This window comes from Rhinatrema bivittatum, chromosome 2 (assembly GCF_901001135.1).
Source record: "Rhinatrema bivittatum chromosome 2, aRhiBiv1.1, whole genome shotgun sequence".
NCBI lineage: Eukaryota > Metazoa > Chordata > Amphibia > Gymnophiona > Rhinatrematidae > Rhinatrema > Rhinatrema bivittatum.
The window spans coordinates 152,009,062-152,029,852 of NC_042616.1; the positions used below are offsets into that span (position 1 = coordinate 152,009,062).

A 20,791-nucleotide genomic window follows, 5' to 3' on the forward strand; every position below is an offset into this window, starting at 1 on the left:
TCTGCGAGATCGGGACAGAAGTCTTTCTTTCTCCACAGGAAGTATTATTCTCTGCCCTCTCACTCCCGTCCGCAGTATCAGAGCTCTTGCAGCCATTCCAGGCAGTAAAGAGCTCCAAAGGCCCAGCCGGTGCCTCAGTCAACTCCAGGGATGGGGTTATGACTGGATCGTAGGGAGCATAGCCCAGTTCCTCCATACCAGGGTGGTTGATCTGCCAGTTCTTTGCGGACTGGTGGCCCAGTGTAACCTCAGACCCCTGCGTTCTTTCCATTATCCATCAAGGCTACCAATTGAACATTTTGGATGCCCCACCAAATTGCCTCTCCCCCCCCCCCCCCCCCCCCCCCCCCCCCCCCCCCCCCCGGGCCCAGTAGCACATCAGGTGTTATTGCTTACGGAGCTTTCCTCCCTCTTAATAGCCAGAGCAGTCGAGCCTATTCCACCAGGTCAAAGAGGGTGGGGATTTTACTCCAGGTAGTGTCTGATTCCAAAGAAGACAGGAGGACTCCATCCCATCCTAGACCTGAGGGTCTTGAACAAATTTCTCCAAAAGGAAAAGTTCAAGATGGTTTCCCAGGGCACCTTGATCCCTTTTCTGAAAATAGGGGACTGGCTATACTCCCTTGATATGAAGGACGCATACACCCACATCGAGATCTTCCCCAGTCACCGGAAGTATCTCAGATTCATGGTGGGAAAACAGCACTTCCAGTATCGCGTGTTGCCATTTGGGCTCACATCAGCCCCATGTGTCTTTAGAAAATGCCTGGCCATGGTGATGGCACATCTGAGCATGATGGGAGTGCATGTCTTCCCTTATCTGGATGATTGGCTGGTCAAGAGCACCTCTTAGACAGGCACCATTAGGTCCATGCACTTGACCATCTGGGTGTTGGAGTGACTAGGATTCGTCATCAACTACCCAAAGTCCCATTTGAGCCCTTCACCTCAATTAGACTTCATAGGAGCCCTGCTAGACACAGCACAGGCCAAGGCCTTCCTACCTCGTCAAAGGGCAACCTGATGACCATCATGGCAGAGATTCAGTGGAGTCAGCAGATGTCGCCTTGGCACATGTTGTGGTTGTTGGGCCAGTAAAAGCTCTATTATCCAGCAGAGAGGATGCCATTTAATCAAATATGCTGATTATCTGAGAGTTCCCCCCCCCCAAATATAATACATAAAAGTTTTCAAAACAGAAGCTAAGCTAGTGCTATTTCTCCCTCCCTACTCTATTGCTATTCCTCTTAGTGCTCACCTTTTCCAACCACACTGCACTCCCTTCCACCCATGTGGTCTCCCTTCCCTTAGTGCTTTTATTCAACAAAGCTACCAGATGTGCCATGTGCCATAAACACGTCTGAAAAAAAGGCCCTGGGTGAAATGTTGGTTAACAGAGCATTCCGGTTGGTAAAGTGCCAGATAATGGAGAATTTACTGTAAATGCTTTATCTTTTAGATCTTGCTGTATGCAGCATTTTTGTGTATAAGCGCTGCTTTCATAACATTAGCTGCTTTTGGGAACTGATTATAGAAACTAAGATGAATCTCATGGCTTTATCTGAAGTCATCCTAAAGATCAGTAAAAAAAAAAAAAAAAAGTTTATTAATGATTCAGTGAGAGGGTCCTTTAATTTTGGTGCCTGTAGAACAATTCCTGGGATTTCAAAATTTTAATATTGGGCTTCTGTTAATTTTTCATCCTGTATCTAAGGGCACTGGTGCCTGAAACATTTACTCTTTAGCGATGAAACAGCAGCTTTTAGCATGTTTTGAAAAAAGTTTACAAAAAAACAAATACTGATTCTTGAAGTCCCTTTCTAAAGTGCACTGCACCTCATTCTGGCAACCTGTCCCAATTTTTCCTTGTTCACTTTGTTTTCATCAGGAGTTTGTTAGGTGGTCTGATATTCAAAATGGATATTTCTGTCATAGTTTTAAATATTTTAATTCTTCCTTGTGTAATCCCATCCCTGGGTGTGGACTGCAACCTGCTGGGGCCATAAAAGAATTTGTTTGACTCTTTGGGGCTGGAACCTTACCTAGCTAACTCGAACACAGTCTCTTACTTCCAGGGCCTGGATTCTTGATTGAGTAGGGGGAGGGCAGGAGATTACTTCCAAGACCCTGAGTGCTAGGGGTGACTCTTTGTACCTTTTGCTCCCATCCCTAGGAAAGGGGTATCTGTATGTCATAATGTGTGCTGAGTGTGCCAGATAAAACCACTGGAGCCACTGATTCAGTGTCCAAAAATAAAATCTTTACTGTTGAAATTTGATGAAGTTTGGCCCAACAATTTAATCCACAGCACTACAGAGTCTTTTACTTTTACAATCTCTTTCCTCAACTTGGCACCAGAACCCAGGAAACTTCTACCTTGCAGAGCTTGGAAAAGTAGAGTCCCCAGGTGGGCAGGTTATCCCTTAGATGGGCAGGAAACCCCTTCAACTGGCAAAATTATAAAGTTACTGTTTTTGCACAGAGAGCCCAAACCAACTGTCTCTCCAGGGTGAAGACTCCAGATGGGTGTCCTCAATGATCTTAAAGTTCTTTTTACTCAGAGTTAGTTGGTGGTCTAGACATTGATAAGACAGGCTAATAAAAAGTGTGGTCGGTTGGAGGTTTTTAAGACCAATGATTACAATTACCTCATACATGTTGTGTGTTCTTGATAGTACAAACATGAGGCTCTGAGGTCTTTTTCCTCCATTTTCTAAATATCTGAGTAGACTCACACTTTAAGTTGTTGGTGAAAATTGGGGAGTGAAGTTTTGTTTGATTGTAAGAGTAAGCAGCATACATGAAGATGTCCACAAGAAATTGGCACACCTTCCTTGCTTAGGGGACAACTTTGTTGGTGAAAGGCTCAAAGAAATGATCGCTCAGCTTAAAAATCAGAATCTCTCTTGATGGCTCCCGAGCAGCCCTCTACTTTATGACATTCCTTCTTCTCTTATAAACAATTGTACTACTACAGATGCCCTTACCAGTCTGTTCAACAGTCTACAATCCTTTCCAGCCCAGCATCAACAGCCACTTCCAGCCAGACCTTGACAGAAGGAATGCTGTCAGCTAAAGTCTGTGCAACAGACCCAGTTCAAACCTGGGCCCAATTGTTGATTACTCTGAGCAATCCTTACCCCTCTGTCCCAGAGAGGTGAAGAATCCAGACCTTCTTAGAAATGTGGTACTTGTTTGAAACCTCTTGTAGGCCCTCCTGCTGGGAACTCAAGGTCTGTAGAATAGTCTGATTGAATCAAATATGTATATTAAAGATATATATTAGTCATCTCTGGTTTAATTAGAGATCCTTTCCCTTCTTAACTCACTTATCCTCTGCTATTCCCAAGTCAAAGGTCGTATATACTGACTCAGTAACTTATCTTGAAAACTTAAAGCCAATCAACAATTTTAAGCATCATTTATGTTGTCAGTGACCCAAATTTAGTAAAGTTTGACTACATTCATTTCAGAAGCATTTTGGCTATTTATCAGTGTAATTAATCCTATTATGTTTAAGAATGCAGTTAAAATATGTAAATATATCTTATGTATGTTTCTTGTGGCTAACTTGAAAAAGAGTGGGTTGGACAGGAGCTCTAGGATTAGGTTGAAAACAACTGCACTCTATTCTACGGAGGATTATGAAGAAAGATACTCTACAGATTACAGTTAAGGCAATGTGTTTAAATTATATGATAATTGGAATACCTTGTTTACAGGTATTTGTTTCCTCTGAAGAATGTAGTTTCAAAATACCATACTCTCAGTATTGTGTTTGCAGTGGTGGGACAAGTATTTGACTTGCACACTTTGTGTATACTCTGATCAAGCTTATTAATGTTGTAAAGCATCTACTGGATTTTCCAGAAATGTTTTTCAAATTTTCCTGATCAAAGAATTGTGGTTGCTTTGTTAGTCCACTTGGATATGTAAAATTAAGGGTCTACAAACAAGTTGTAGATGATACCTTTTTATTGGACTAACTTAATATCTCTATTATTATTTTTTGAGAGCTATGATCCATCTGTCAACTCTCCTCCCCCTTCCCTTTATTGAGCTGTAATGACATATGCAGTCAGCATAATATCTAGCTGACTTTGTACTATTTAAACCCAGTGTAACTGCACTGTTTCTTCACTGACCTGATGAAGAGAGAAAAACTGTTGAAAGTTAGATACAGATTTATTAAGTTAGTCCAGTAGAAAGTCAACTTATTTGTTGATCCAAAGTCGTCGTCCCCCCCCCAAAAAAAAAAAAAAAAAAAGAAATCCTTAGTAATTTTGTGCACTCAAGCACATTTCGGCTGAAGTGAAGATGTGCCTTGACTGCCATTGTCCATCCATCTTGTGTTTTACAGAACTTGCCATCTGCAGCTGTGAGCCATGTTATGAATCCTCGGCCTGGAGAAAGGATTTTGGATATGTGTGCTGCTCCTGGAGGAAAGACAACCCATCTTGCAACACTAATGTATGATCAGGTAAGAGCAGGGCTGGATTTAAGATTACAGTGCCCATAGGCAGAAGACTGGGGTGGGATGTTTTGTCCCCAGAAATAAAAATGTAGCAAGGGAGAGTCCCAGGTTTTGGGCACCTTCAGAATGTTGCCTATGCCTAAATCCAGCCATGGGTAAGAGCAGGGAATAGCTTCTGTCTTGAGGAGGATGTAACTTGCCTTCCCTTAACATGCCCTATTTCTCTTACCTTCTAACTGTTTTTAATATTTGACTAGGTGGCATATTTACCTGTTCTCAACGTTCAGTGTATTGGAGTTCCTGAAACAAATGGGGATTGTGCTATCTGAGTCACCTTACAGGAATAGGCCTCCTCAGAACTAAAGTTCAGAGATTGAGTTTTAAAGAAAAATGTTTGGAAGCATCTTTTGTTGAAATATAATTTTAAAAAATTGACCATGGCATCCCAGAAAGTCTTGGCAAGAGTGAAATATGAAGCACTGGAGTAACATGTAACTTTTCTGAATATGGGTAACCTGCACTGAGCAGCAGTTAGTTACAACCTAAACAAGAAGACGAAGGGGCAACCCGCACGGAGCAGCAATTACAACCCTAAACAACTTGCTGGCAAATTGGATGGACTATTTGGTATTTATCTGATGTCAGTTAGTATGTTACTATGTGTGGAAGAATTGTGACCCTCATTTTACTGTAAACAGTTCTGCAGCATAGTTGTTAGAGCAAAAATGAACAGAAGGTATTTTCCATACCCCACCTCTGCTAAAGCTTAGAATGGGCCCTTGGTTTGATTTATAATAGAGAAGCATTTTTATGTGTTTGAATGATAATGGAATGCTGCTTCTTTCCAATAATTGTGATTTGTTTTAGCAGTACTGCCTATTAGAGAAAGTACCTGTGAGTCTGTGTCCATGCCTGCCATACTAGAGCCCTCACTTGCAAATGCCTTCTAGTGAGAGCAGTATTATTACTGTAAACCTGATGTTAAAAAGAAATCATTTAAAAGTATTTGTGGTAGATAAAAACACTGTCAGAAGCAGAGATGACCTTCAAAAAAAGAGCTGGCATGGATTTGTACTCTTTCTCCATTGACATGCATGTTTGAGTTTTCGATGACACATGGGTGACATCATCCGACAGCACCAAACCGACCCTTCTCTCCTAGCTCATAAGACGTTTTGCTCTTCTGAGCATGTGTAACAGTTCCTGCACGTACACTGCCTCGTGAGCTCCTTGGTCTTTTCTTGCCTGAGCTCCTGCATGGACGTGTATCCTGTCTCTTCTGTTTTGGTACTTTGTAGTTTTTCTTTCTTCTTTGAACTCACTTCGAGTTGCTTCACTGCTTTGCCAGCCCCTCAACAGCACTTTTAAGTGCTATCCAAAAATATAATAAAAATACTTAAATTTAATACAGAAAAGTTTAAGGCGTGTCCGCCTCCATAAAGGCTACCTCTAGTCTAGTGGCTTCAAGGATTGTAGGTGTGGCCAAATGATGTATATCACTGAAGGCCATAAGATTTGTTATAAATGTCTAGGGCCAGTTCCATGTACGTACTGGATCAGTCCAGACTCCTGGGTTATGCCTCCGCACCAGCAGGTGGAAACAGAGCAAACCTTGACAGGCTCTGCCATATATACCAGGGTGCCGCCCACAGCCTGTCAGTATTTCTCTGTTTCCAGCAGGTGGTATGGGTGCATAGCTCACAGCCTAGAAAAAAAAAAAAAGGGGGAATAGGGAAGTTTGAGGACTGGTTTCTGGAGATAGAGAGTCAGTGTACTTTATTCTTTGGTTTTTTTGTCTCTTTCAATTAAGTTTAAAACAAAAAAACTAGTCTTCTGTTTGTTATTTCCTCTCACAGGCTAGAAGAACGGTTTCTGCTCCCAGGGGGTTGTCAGGTCCTGAGAGGGCCATCCCTCCTGGTCCAGCAGATCGCTGGGGCTAGGGGTTGAGGACCCTACTTGCGCAAGCCCAGCCAGGGTGATACCGGGGAGCCCGGCTCACTCACCCCAGCCGACATGTTCCAGTACTCGGGGGACAGCGCCGACAAGGTTAAAAAAAAAAAAAAAATTAAGATACAGTTTGTTTCTTGCGGCGTCTCTCCGAGCTGTGCGGCGGCGATTTCCTCAGTCTTTACCCCCTCCCTCGTGGCGCTCGTTCCGGGGAATTTCGCGGTTTTGCTTCTCAGAGTCGGGCAGGCCAATGCCACGTGGCATTGGCCTGCGGGACCAGGAGCGCGCGCCTTTCCCGGGATGCAGGCTGTACCTCAGCCTGCATCCCGGGAGGCGAGGGGCCATCGGGGGCGATTCGGGGGGGTGCTGGTACGGAGGACGTCCGTGGCGATCGCGATGGTTTCGCGATCCCCTCAGGTCTCTAAGTCATCCAGGAGGAGCGGGGGAACTCCCGTCATTTTGCCGCCGGCGCCTGTTAGTGAGGAGTCGACCACGGAGGGGTCCAGAGATTTCCCCCCCCCCTCTCCCCACAGCGGCCAGCTTCTCGACCAACTTCCCCTGCAGCGGCTGCGGGAAAGGGAGCTGCGCAGGAGACAGACTCAGATTCGGATGGCTCCTGCGCCTCTTTTAAAGCCCGCAAGGCTCTCAAGAAGTGCCCGTATCAGCCGGAGCCCCAGGGGACCCCACCCACGGCCAGATGACATAGCCGGTCCTTCCAAGGCTAAACGGCCACTGCAGGCCTTTCCACCCAAGGAGGATACGGATTTCTCAGATGTCTCAGAGGACTTTGAGGATCAAGAGGAGCCCTCCCCGCCCCCGAGGGGGGCACAGGGGGATGGCACTCCCACGCAAGGAGCGGCACGACAAGGCCAGAATTCGGAGGGAGATGACCCGAGGGTGCTACGTCTCTTCCGTCGTGATGAGTTGGGCTCCCTTATTCCTGCCATTTTGGAGGAATTGGGGACTGCAGCGCCTCCAGAGGAGTCCCGGATCGGCTCCATGGATCCAGTACTATTGGGCCTCAGTGGACCTCCTACCACTTTTCCCTTTCATTTTTCCTCGACTGATCTGCTCTTTCGAGAATGGGATACTCCAGATTTGGGTCTGAAGGTATTGAAGGCCATGGATAAGCTTTATTCCTTGCCAGAGGATGCGTTGGAGGTCCTGAGGGTCCCGAAGGTGGACACCTCGGTTTCGGCGGTGACAAAGCAGACGACCATTCCAGTCACGGGTACCACGGCGCTGAAGGATCTTCAAGATCGGAAGTAAATTCAGTTGAAGAAGATTTTCGAAGTCTCTGCCCTGGGTGCCCTAGCTGCGATCTGCAGTAACTTCGCCTTGCGGGCCGGCCTGCTTTGGGTGCAACAGCTTCTGGCCAACGAGGGCCTATCAGAGGATGAAGCCCGGCAGGCCGGACGCCTGGAAGTGGTGGTCGCCTACAGTGCAGACGCCCTGCATGACCTTCTTCAGACTTCGGCTCGTTCCAATGTGTCCGCTGTTTCGGCCAGACGGCTCTTGTGGTTGAGGAACTGGTTGGCGGACGGGACTTCTACATCTCGGCTGGGGTCCCTCCCCTTCAAGGGAAAATTGCTCTTTGGTAAGGAATTGGATGACATGATCCAGCTACTGGGCGAGAATAAAGGTTACCGTCTGCCGGAGGACAGGTATTGGTGTAAGGGGTCCTTTTCGTCCTGATCCCGCTATCGGAGTAGTCATAGGTCCCGGTCATCCCATCCGAGTACCTCTTCTTCTTCCTTTCGTGCAGGAAGCGGGAGGCAGCATTCTCAGTCCTTTCGAGGTAGACGCTTCGGTAGATCCGCCTCCACCCCTTCGGCAATGGGTGGTAAGTCCGCCCAATGATGGCCTGTCGGTCCATCCCTCGGTCCCGAAGGTAGGGGGCAGGCTGTCCCTCTTCTACGAGGCTTGGACCGCAATCAAGACAGACCAATGGGTCCTCTCGGTGATAAGATACGGCTACGCTTTAGATTTTGCTCGCCTTCCCCAGCACTGGTTTTTTCCCTCCCCGTACGGAGACACAGTCAGGCGGGAAGCAGTGCGCCAGACTTGGGTCCGGTTGGCGGATCTGGGTGCCATCGCCCTGGTCCCTGCCTCGGAACAACGAAGAGGACACTACTCCATGTACTTCGTTGTTCCAAAGAAAGAGGGCTCTTTCCGGCCCATTCTCGACCTGAAGGAGGTCATTCGGTGTCTCTGGGTCCCGCGATTCCGCATGGAGACTCTGAGGTCAGTGATTGCGTCCGTTCGACCGGGAGAATTCCTGGCGTCGCTAGATCTCATGGAGGCATATCTGCACATCGGGATTCGCAAGGAGCATCAGAAATATCTTCGCTTCTTTGTGTTGGGGAAGCACTATCAGTTCCAGGCGTTGCCGTTCGGGCTAGCGACGGCCCCCAGAACTTTCACCAAGATACTGGTGGTGGTGGCGGCCCAATTGCGCCGAGAGGGCCTGCTAGTCCATCCGTACCTGGATGATTGGCTGATCCGCGCAAAGTTGGAGGAGTTGTGCAGGTCAGCGATTCGGCGGGTTTTGCAGCTGTTACACTCGCTCGGCTGGGTGGTCAACACAGCCAAAAGTTATCTCCAACCCTCACAGTCTCTGGAATTTTTGGGAGCGTTCTTCGACACGCGACAAGGCAAGGTTTTCCTCTCGGTAGACCGCTGCCGCAAGTTACAAGCTCAGGTCCGGGCTATTCTGCAGATGCAGCCGCCGACAGTCTGGGACTACCTGCAGTTGATTGGTTCCATGGCCTCTACGCTGGAATTGGTTCCGTGGGCTTTCGCGCACATGCAACCCTTATAGTCGGCGTTACTCTCCCGCTGGAGTCCGATATCCGCGCAGTTCCCGTTACCTCTGACGGTTGCAGCCCGTTCCAGTCTGGATTGGTGGTTGGATCCGGGCAGTCTTCTGCAGGGGGTCTCGATTGTGGCCCCGGACTGGACGGTGGTCACCACGGACGCGAGCCTCTCCGGCTGGGGGGCGGTATGCTTAAGACAGTCCGTGCAAGGGCGCTGGTCTGCGACCGAGTCGCGCTGGTCAATCAATCGGTTGGAGACCAGGGCGGTTTGCCTGGCGTTGCAGGCATTCCTACCATTAGTTCAGAGGAAATCGGTCAGGGTCCTTTCCGACAATGCGACCACAGTGGCTTATATCAATCGTCAGGGGGGGACTCGGAGTCACCCAGTGGCCTTGGAAGCCCGGTTGCTCTTCCAGTGGGCGGAAAGGCACCTGGTCAGCATCGCCGCGTCTCACATCATGGGGGTAGACAACATACGTGCGGACTTCCTGAGTCATCCCCAGCTAGATCCAGGAGAGTGGGAGCTAGCGGACGATGTCTTCCAGCTCATCTGCGACAGGTGGGGACGACCGGCCATGCATCTGATGGCGACCTTTCAGAACGCCAAGGTGCCACGCTTCTTAGCCCGTCGCAGGGAACCAGGGGCGGAGGGCGTGGATGCCCTGGCGCTCCCCTGGCCGACGTCCGTCCTCCTGTACGTCTTTCCCCCGTGGCCTCTCATAGGCAAGGTCCTGCGTCGCATAGAGAGCCATCCCGCGGAGGTCATCCTGGTGGCCCCAGAGTGGCCCTGAAGGCCGTGGTTCGCAGATCTCATCAATCTGACCTTGGAACCTCCGCTCCGTCTCCCAGCAGTACCGGATCTTCTTCATCAGGGCCCCGTCTATTTCGATCAGGTAGATCACTTTTGTCTAACGGCATAGCTTTTGAAAGGCGCCATTTGAAAGGCAAGGGCTATTCGGATGCGGTAGTGGCCACTCTTTTGCGGTCTCGCAAGGTGTCGACTTCCCTGTCCTACATGCACGTTTGAAAGGTTTTTGAGTCCTGGTGTGTCTCCCGAGCGATTCGACCTACCCAGACTTCCATTCCCAACATATTAGCCTTCCTCCAGGAGGGCTTGGTCAAGGGTCTGTCCTGCAATTCCTTGCGCGTACAGGTAGCTGCCCTTGGTTGTTTGTGCGGCACAGTGGACGGCGGATCGTTGGCATCCCATCCTGATTTGATTCGATTCCTGAAGGGGGCGACACATTTACGTCCACCTCTGGTGTCCCCTTGTCGTTCCTGGAATTTAAATTTGATGCTTAAGGCGCTGTGTGGGCCCCCGTTCGAACCTTTGAAGGGAGCTACGTTGAAGGACCTCAAGTTGAAGGTGGTCTTTTTGGTCTCAATCACTTCTGCCAGAAGAGTTTCTGAGCTTCAGGCCTTATCCTGTCGGGAACCCTTCTTGCGGATCTCTGAGTCTGGAGTTAGTCTCTGGACGGTTCCTTCTTTCATCCCAAAGGTAGTGTCGGCCTTTCATCTGAACCAGTCAGTGGAGCTTCCGGCGTTCCTACAGCTCGAGCGATCGGATCCGTCCTCCAAGGACTTGAGGAAGTTGGTCGTGCGTAAGGCCCTTGTACGCTATCTCGAGGTTACCAATGGTTTCCGTGTTTCGGACAATCTCTTTGTGCTCTGGAAGGGCCCCAGGAAGGGGGACACGGTGTCCAAGACAACCATATCACGCTGGGTGAAGGAAGCTATAAATTCGGCCTATCTCCTGAGGGGTCGACCGCTGCCTTTGGGGCTGAAAGCGCATTCCACGCACGCCCAGGCTGCGTCCTGGGCGGAGTGTCAACAGATCTCTCCTCTAGAGATCTGTAGGGCAGCAACTTGGAAATCGTTACACACCTTTGTGCAGCATTATCGTCTGGATGTACAGGGTTCCAGAGAGGGAAATTTTGGAGCAGGCGTGTTGAGAGCGGGCCTCTCTGTTTCCCACCCTAAGTAATTAGCTCTGGTACATCCCAGGAGTCTGGACTGATCAGGTACGTACAGGGAAATGAAAATTAGGTCTTACCTCCAATAATTTTCGTTCCTGTAGTACGTAGGATCAGTCCAGAGTCCCGCCCTATGCTGCAGCACGTTCGGAGAGTCCGCTATTATGAATAAACAAAGAAATGTTTGGCTCATGGCAACATTTTTTCAATCTGTTGTAATTCGTTTGTCTGGGTCAGGTTCTTGTTGGGGGAAGTGACCCGAGGGTTCCCCGTTGCTCTTCATGTATATAGTTAGTTTAGTTTATATTGGGGAGCCACACTGCTCTGACATGGTGTAATACTGACAGGCTGTGGGCAGCACCCTGGTATATATGGCAGAGCCTGTCAAGGTTTGCTCTGTTTCCACCTGCTGGTGCGGAGGCATAACCCAGGAGTCTGGACTGATCCTAGGTACTACAGGAATGAAAATTATCGGAGGTAAGACCTAATTTTCATATAATGACATACACATTAGAGAACACACAATTCTTGTAACACATCAAACATCAATCCATGCAAACATTTTTTTATTGAGACCACATAATTAAAAAATCTCTATCTAGACAATAAATACTATCTAGCACATACATTCATTCATAATTCTATCATTCACTCATTCACAACCCTGCCATTCAACCACTAAAAAAGTCACACAATGCATATACTTTAGCATTCACAAACATGATATGACATATTCAACATCTAGTGAAAAATGTACATGGAGTTACAGCTCAAAATTTCAATGGTCATCTCTAAAAATTGAACAATATAATATACAGATCTTATAGCTTGTCCAATCAAGAATCAATGACCGCTGAACATCCAATATGTCTCACCGCTTGGAAACTAACACATCCCATAGGCTCATTCAATTTCAAAATGTAGAATCGGCACCGTCCAATGGACTCAACCGACAAGGAATCCTTGTTTCACCCGAAAAAAACCGGGCTTCTTCAGGGATAAATTTTCGCCAAAACTGTACTCACCAACAATTCTTCCACAACGTCCATGCAGTCTGGAATGTTGTGGTGGTTATAGATTTTGCTATTTTCGAAGGTAAGACCTAATTTTCTTTTCCCTGTACGTACCGGATCAGTCCAGACTCCTGGGATGTACCAGAGCTCAACTACTTAGGGTGGGAACCGGAGAGGCCCACTCTCAAGACACCTGCTCCGAAATTGCCCTCCCTGGAGTCCTGTACATCCAGACGATAATGACGTGCGAACGTGTGTATCGATTTTCAAGTTGCTGCTCTATAGATCTCTAGCGGAGAGATCTGCTGACACTCCGCCCAGGAAGCCGCCTGAGAGCGATTGGAGTGAGCCTTCAGGGCCAGAGGTAAGGGTCGGCCAGCCAACAGATACGCGGAATTGATGGTTTCTTTCAACCACCGCGAGATAGTGGCCTTAGATGCCATATTACACTTTTTGGGACCCTTCCAAAGGACGAAGAGGTGATCCGACACCCGAAAACCATTAGTAACCTCCAGATAACGTAAGAGAACCCTACGCACATCCAGCTTTTTTAAATCCTTGGCAAGAGAATCCAAGCTGTCAAGATTTATTTATTTATTTATTTCGGATTTTTATATACCGACATTCTCAATACAAGTATCGAATCAGGTCGGTTTACATAGAACAAAACTGTCGCAATAAAGGCGTTACATTAAACAGCGTTTCTTAACATATGAGATGAGAGAACGATGGAAGCTCCACCGACTGATTGAGATGAAAAGAGGAGACTACCTTGGGAAGAAAGGAAGGGACCGTCCTGAGACTGACTCCGGAATCAGAAATCCGCAAGAAGGGTTCCCGACAGGACAATGCCTGAAGCTCAGAAATCCTCCTGGCCGAGGTGATAGCCACCAAGAATACAACTTTCAAAGTAAGATCCTTCAGGGTCGCTCTCTTTAGAGGCTCGAATGGGGGTGCACACAAGGCTTTGAGCACCACATTTAAGTTCCAGGAAGGACGAGGAGCCATTAGCGGAGGACGTAAGTGCTGCACCACAACTTTTGTATCCTGCGTTACATAATTGCTGAATGCTCCTGAAGTAACTAAACATTAGTAGAACCAAATTTTGTCCTTTTGTATAAGCAAAACAGATAATGATATTGTGTTCCAATGCTTTTTTATTATAGTTACAATCTCTCGTGTCAAATTGAAAAACTGTAATGCGCACACTATCTCTGGCACATTTGTTAATTTTTGCATTGAAACAAACATAGTCCAAAAACAATGTGTGTTTATAAGTGCGCCCGATTACAGGAATATGATATCCATGTTAAATAAATGTTTGTGACATGATGTGGGCTGCTTGTTTACAGTTCTCTAATTGTTTACTTATATTGATATGAGAATTACAATGATTGAAACAGTCTACGAATTCCTTCAAATGTTCTACCGAACCAATCCATAAAAGGAATATATCATCGATGAAATGTTTCCACATCATAATCATAGCTGCATACTTAGACTGATATACCCATCAAGACTCAAAATCATTCAGAATCCTGCAATCATGGGCCTCCAATCCAACCACTAGGTGTCACCCCTCTTCCAGTCATATCCTTCTCCACTCACAATAAAAAATTATGCATTTATAAAATTAGATTTTACATAAAAAGGACATTCTTAGGTAAAAAATCACTTACAACAACATGCATTGCTGTTGTGCCAACCAGAAAACCCTCCAAAAAAAGTCGCTTGGAACCCATATGGGTATTAGGCCTATGGTAGCACGTGTTAGGTGTATTTATTTAGTTAGATATTTAAAAAATATTTGTTACCTGCCACTCCAAAGATCATAGCAGGGTACTGATAAAAAAATACATAATAAAAAGAGGTATGCTTGGCGCTCAGAAAGCCATAAATTACAGTTATACTAAATTACAGTTATATACTAAATCTCTCATACCAAAACAATAACTGCCAGCACTCAAAAAAAGTAAGAAGCTACCTATGAAAGGGCAACTCTACAAATATTATACCAGGCCCTAAAACACCAATACACATCCTATTAGGAAAACAGAACAAGCCAGGCTGTTATAGATCCCCATACAGGTACTACATGCCAGCAAAGCAATTCAACTTGTTCACATATGCTGAACAAAGACAGATCCTTATCAAAGGATAGAGAGACCATAACGTGTAAATAGAAACATGCAGACAAAAACTGAACTGGAAACCACAACAAGCCAGATTCTGTATGCATTGCAACTATGGAAAAACAGAAACCTAGAAAGGACAGCAGAAAAAGACCAAATGGTCCATCCAGTCTGCCCAGCAAGCTTATGGCAGTATGTGCCGCACGTATGGGTTACCCCCATGCTTATCAATTTCCCAAACCGTAAAAATCAGGGCCCTCATTGGTTACTGTCTGAATCCAATTCCCTGTTACTCTGCCGTTGAAGCAGTGAGCAAATGTTGAAGTTGCATCAAAAGTATCAGGCTTGTTTAAGGGTGGTAACTACCACACAAGCAAGTTACCCCCATGCTTATTTGTTTCCCCAGACTATAAATTTTGGGGTGTTGTTGGTTGCTGTCTAAATCCCATTCCCCATTTCCCCTGCCATTGAAGCAGAGAGCAATGATGGACTTTCATTAACAGTATGTAGGCTTATTGGTTAAGGGTAGTAACCTCCGCATCAGCAAGTTACCCCCATGCACTCTTTTCTCCATTTCCATCCTCTAGTTTTTAGGGATCCATAGTGTTTATCCCATACCCCTTTGAATTATTTCACTGTTTTCATCTTCACCATCTCTTCTGGAAGGGCATCCACCATCCTCTACGTGAAGTAATATTTCCTGATGTTGGTTCTGAGTCGTCCTCCCTGACATTTCATTACGTGACCCTTAGTTCTACTGACTTTTTCCAACAGAAAATGTTTAACGATTTTGCATCATTTCAGGTATCTGAAGGTCTGTATCATATCTCCCCTGCACCTCCTCTCTTCCAGGGTATACATATTCAGATCCTTCAGCCTCTCTTCATAGGTCTTCTGATATAGACCTCTCACCATTTTGGTTGCTCTTCTCTGGACCGCCTCCATCCTGTCTTTATTCCCCTTCAGATAAGGACTCCAGAATTGAACACAGTACTCCAAATGAGGCCTCACCAAGGACCTGTACAAGGGCATCAACCTCTCTTTCTTACTGGTTATTCCTCTCTCTGTGCAGCCCAGCATTATTCTGGCTTTAGCTATCTCCTTGTCACATTGTTTCGCCATCTTCAGATTTCCAGGCACTATTACCCCAAACTTTCTCTCCTGGTCCATGCACATCAGTCTTACATCCCCCATCACATACAGCTCTTTTGGATATGTAATGCAGCTTTCCATGTGTGTTTCTGAAATAGTGCACAGTATCAAAAGGTACAGTGCAAAAAGTATCAAAGCCTGCTTTCTTACTGTCTTTCATGCTTAGATTTCTTAGTGTCGTTCATTAATTTATAAATGACAATGTCTGAAAACTTTGTCTTCCTTTTTTTTTTTTCCTGCTAGGGAGAAGTAATAGCCATGGACAAGATTGCCAGTAAAGTAGAAAAAATTAAGCACAGTGCTGAATTGTTAAAGATAAACTGCATTAAGGCAATTTGCTATGATGGCACTAAAGCACTTGCAGTTGACAGGATAGACGGCAGTAAAGGTAAAAACATTACTTCTAAGAGTGAATCCTAATTTGCAAAATATAAGTTTTAATCCAGGCTTTTTCTGCTTGAAATCTGACTGCCAGGGTATTGTAGAAGTAAATTGTAGTTTATATTGCCCAGAGTCAGTAGAGAGAGGCAGAAATAACCTCTCACAATAGTCCTCAACCTTTCCTAGCTGAGTTTTTGCTTCACAGAATCCCCGTCTTTACCTGTGGCCCCTTATTATATTTTGTACTGTATCACTCCTACATATATATCTTCCTTGCAACTAAAGGCCTTGTTCACATGATTTCTAACAGATTTGAGGGAGGAATCCCACCATAAAATTAATTTTTCATCAATAAGCAGGCTGAATTAGCACAGAAAGCCTGTGAGGGAGTCAGTTGGACCGTTAGATGATCGAGGGGTTAAAGGGGCACTTAGAGAAGATAAGGCAATTGCGGAAAGATTAAATGATTTCTTTGCTTCGGTGTTTACTGAAGAGGATGTTGGGGAGGTACCCGTAATGGAGAAGGCTTTCATGGGTAATGATTCAGATGGACTGAATCAAATCACGGTGAACCTAGAAGATGTGGTAGGCCTGATTGACAAACTGAAGAGTAGTAAATCACCTGGACCAGATGGTATACACCCCAGAGTTCTGAAGGAACTAAAAAATGAAATTTCAGACCTATTAGTAAAAATTTGTAACTTATCATTAAAATCATCCATTGTACCTGAAGACTGGAGGATAGCAAATGTAACCCCAATATTTAAGAAGGGCTCCAGGGGCGATCCGGGAAACTACAGACCGATTAGCCTGCTTCAGTGCCAGGAAAAATAGTGGAAAGTGTTCTAAACATCAAAATCACAGAACATATAGAAAGACATGGTTTAATGGAACAAAGTCAGCATGGCTTTACCCAGGGCAAGTCTTGCCTCACAAATCTGCTTCACTTTTTTGAAGGAGTTAATAAACATGTGGATAAAGGTGAACCGGTAGATATAGTATACTTGGATTTTCAGAAGGCGTTTGACAAAGTTCCTCATGAGAGGCTTCTAGGAAAAGTAAAAAGTCATGGGATAGGTGGCGATGTCCTTTCGTGGATTGCAAACTGGCTAAAAGACAGGAAACAGAGAGTAGGATTAAATGGGCAATTTTCTCAGTGGAAGGGAGTGGACAGTGGAGTGCCTCAGGGATCTGTATTGGGACCCTTACTTTTCAATATATTTATAAATGATCTGGAAAGAAATACGACAAGTGAGATAATCAAATTTGCAGATGACACCAAATTGTTCAGAGTAGTTAAATCACAAGCAGATTGTGATAAATTGCAGGAAGACCTTGTGAGATTGGAAAATTGGGCATCCAAATGGCAGATGAAATTTAATGTGGATAAGTGCAAGGTGATGCATATAGGGAAAAATAACCCATGCTATAATTACACAGTGTTGGGTTCCATATTAGGTGCTACAACCCAAGAAAGAGATCTAGGTGTCATAGTGGATAACACATTGAAATCGTCGGTACAGTGTGCTGCGGCAGTCAAAAAAGCAAACAGAATGTTGGGAATTATTAGAAAGGGAATGGTGAATAAAACGGAAAATGTCATAATGCCTCTGTATCGCTCCATGGTGAGACCACACCTTGAATACTGTGTACAATTCTGGTCGCCGCATCTCAAAAAAGATATAATTGCGATGGAGAAGGTACAGAGAAGGGCTACCAAAATGATAAGGGGAATGGAACAGCTCTCCTATGAGGAAAGACTAAAGAGGTTATGACTTTTCAGCTTGGAGAAGAGACGACTGAGGGGGGATATGATAGAGGTGTTTAAAATCATGAGAGGTCTAGAACGGGTAGATGTGAATCGGTTATTTAGTCTTTCGGATAGTAGAAAGACTAGGGGGCACTCCATGAAGTTAGCATGGGGCACATTTAAAACTAATCAGAGAAATTCTTTTTTACTCAACGCACAATTAAACTCTGGAATTGGTTGCCAGAGGATGTGGTTAGTGCAGTTAGTATAGCTGTGTTTAAAAAAGGATTGGATACGTTCTTGGAGGAGAAGTCCATTACCTGCTATTAAGTTCACTTAGAGAATAGCCACTGCCATTAGCAATGGTAACATGGAATAGACTTAGTTTTTGGGTACTTGCCAGGTTCTTATGGCCTGGATTGGCCACTGTTGGAAACAGGATGCTGGGCTTGATGGACCCTTGGTCTGACCCAGTATGGCATTTTCTTATGTTCTTATGATCTTGGGTGTTGGGTGACACCTCTCTCCTAGTTTGTACAGCTTTTGCTCTACTGAGCATATGCAGGATTCTCTCCCCTGCCGACCATTGCCTCTGAGATCCCTCAGTCTTTTTTGGTCTGCGCTGGGGCATGGGTGGACTTCTCTCTCTTTTCTCTATTTTTTTCTCACTCTTCATTTTCGGCTTTGCCTCTCTCTCCAGCAGTCCCCCAACAGCACTTTTCAGTGCTACCTTTCCAGTTCACTGTTTTGTTTAAAAAAAAAATAAAAACAAAAAGAAAGAAGACTGGAAAATGGAGTCAAAAAAGGCTGTTTGCTCCTCTCGAGAGAGGCAAATAACGTCGGAACTTATACTGGCGAGACGATGGAACCTGCAGCAGCCTTCCTGATGGTCGCAAGCTCAGTCCTAGTGCGTACCTCAGTCAGAGGAGTAGCCTCGGTAGTGGCAGTCAGAAGACAGTTATGGCTGCGAAATTGGTCTGCTGACGCGACCTCTAAAGCAAATCTCATGAGAATGCCCTTTAAAGGATCTCTCCTATTCGGAAGTGAACTGGAAAAGTTAGCTAGCAAGTGGGGCAAATCACCATTGCCTCGGCTACTGAAAGACAGGGGTAAAAGATCCCAGTGCCCCTCACCCAGAAGAGCCATGGGCAGAGATTTTCAACACTTTAGACCCTACAGGAACTCACAGTTCCAAGCGCCCCGTCCTTCCGGAACCAACAGACCAAAAGAGAAACAAGCCCGGGGGCATGCTCCAGCCGTGCCCCCCAAGGAGAAGGGGCTGATCCATCCACAGGAAGAGGAAGTAGGAGGTCGACTTTCCCTCTTTTACCAAAGATGGGTCGAGATCACGTCAGACAAAAGGGTGCTAAACATCATTCGAGAAGTTTACTCTCTGGAGTTCCGCAGCATTCCTCGGAACAAATTTATTATATCACCCTGCCACACCCATACCAAAAGACTGGCAGTGGAAGCCACTCTAACAAGATTACTCAGCCTGAAGGCAATAACTCTGGTTCCTGCGCCCCAACAAAATATGAGGCACTATTCCATCTATTTTATCGTTCCCAAGAAGAAAGGATCATTCCGGCCCGTCTTGGACCTCAAGAACATCAACTGTCATCTGCGGATACTACACTTCCACATGGAAACCCTTCGCTCCGTAACAATGGCAGTACAGCCAGGGGAGTTCCTGACCTCCTTGGACCTCTCGGAAGCCTACCTTCACATTCCAGTCCATCAAGAGCACCAGCATTTTCTACGCTTTGCGATTCTGGGTCACCATTACCAGTTCCGAGCACTATCCTTTGGCCTGGCAAACCGCCCCAGAACATTCTTCAAAATCATGGTGGTCATGGTGGCAACACTAAGGAAAGACGGGATCTTGGTTCACCTTTACTTGGACGACTGGCTGTTCAGGGCAAAGTCTTCGGAAGAGAGCCAGCAGGTGACTAGCAAAGTCAAGAACCTACTGCAGGAGCTCGATTGGGTCGTGAACATGGGTAAGAGCAGTCTGCAGCCCTCCCAGTCTCTAAAGTACCTGGGGGCCCATTTTGACACCAAACAGAACAAAGTCTTTCTTCTTCCCCCGAGGAGAAGGAAGCTGATGGAACAGTTTTGACGATTGATGACCAATGTGCACCCCAGAGTATGGGGCTATCTTCTAGGCCTCATGGTATCAACCCTGGAAGTCGTTCCATGGGCAAGGGCCCACATGCGACCGCTCCAGTGATCCTTGCTCTCACGATGGAACCCACTGTCCCAGGACTACTCAATTCGCCTCCAACTTCCAGCAGAGGTATGTTCTCAGCTTCAGTGGTGGCTACAGGAAGAACACCTAAGCAGAGGAGTAAACCTATCCCCACCGAACTGGATCTTGCTCACCACAGATGCGAGCCTGCGAGGGTGGGGAGCCCAGGGACAATGGAGCGAGGAAGAGGCAGGATGGAACATAAACCGCCTGGAAGCTCGAGCAGTCAGACTAGCTGCGAGACAAAGCAATTTGAGTAATGTCGGACAATGCCACAATGGTGGCCTACATCAACCACCAGGGAGGAACCAGGAGCCAGCAGGTCCCTGGAGATAGATCCTGTCATGGCATGGGCGGAGATAAATCTACAAGGGATCTTGGCCTCCCACATCGCAGGAAAAGACAATGTCTCAGCAGATTTTCTCAGCAGAGAGAGCCTGGACCCGGGGGAATGGACGCTGTTGACCACAGCCTTCCAACTGATAGTGAATTACTGGGGCCTACCAACCATGGATCTACTGGCCACCTACTTCAGTGCCCAAGTCCCCAGGTTCTTCAGCCGCAGACGAGAGCCACAATCCCAAGGGATCGATGTCCTCGTCCAGACCTGGCCAGAGGAAGTCTTACTGTATGCCTTCTCCCCATGGCCACTACTGGGCAAGGTCATCCGCAAGATAGAACACCACAGGGGACTAGTTCTACTAGTAGCCGCGGATTGGCCAAGACGCCCATGGTATGCAGACATGTAAAGACTCCTTGCGGGGAGCCCTCTGTGCCTACCTCCACACAGGGACCTTCTCCAGCAGGGCCCAATTCTTCACGAAGATCCATCTCGATTGTCTCTTACAGTTTGGCCTTGAGAGGACTCGCCTGAAGAAACATGGTTACTCGAAACCCGTGATTGA

The 20,791-nt window shown here is 46.4% G+C and overlaps 1 protein-coding gene across 8 annotated transcripts in view; it reads left to right on the forward strand.

Moving 5' to 3' along the window:
• Positions 1–20,791, forward strand: part of NSUN6 (NOP2/Sun RNA methyltransferase 6) — a 154,750-nt gene that overhangs the window by 109,972 nt on the left and 23,987 nt on the right. For all 8 annotated transcript variants that reach the window (XM_029588741.1, XM_029588738.1, XM_029588742.1 and 5 more), the window contains 2 exons: positions 4,361–4,480; positions 15,751–15,895. In XM_029588741.1, coding sequence (XP_029444601.1) covers positions 4,361–4,480; positions 15,751–15,895 — 265 coding nt within the window. The remainder of the gene's footprint in view (positions 1–4,360; positions 4,481–15,750; positions 15,896–20,791) is intronic.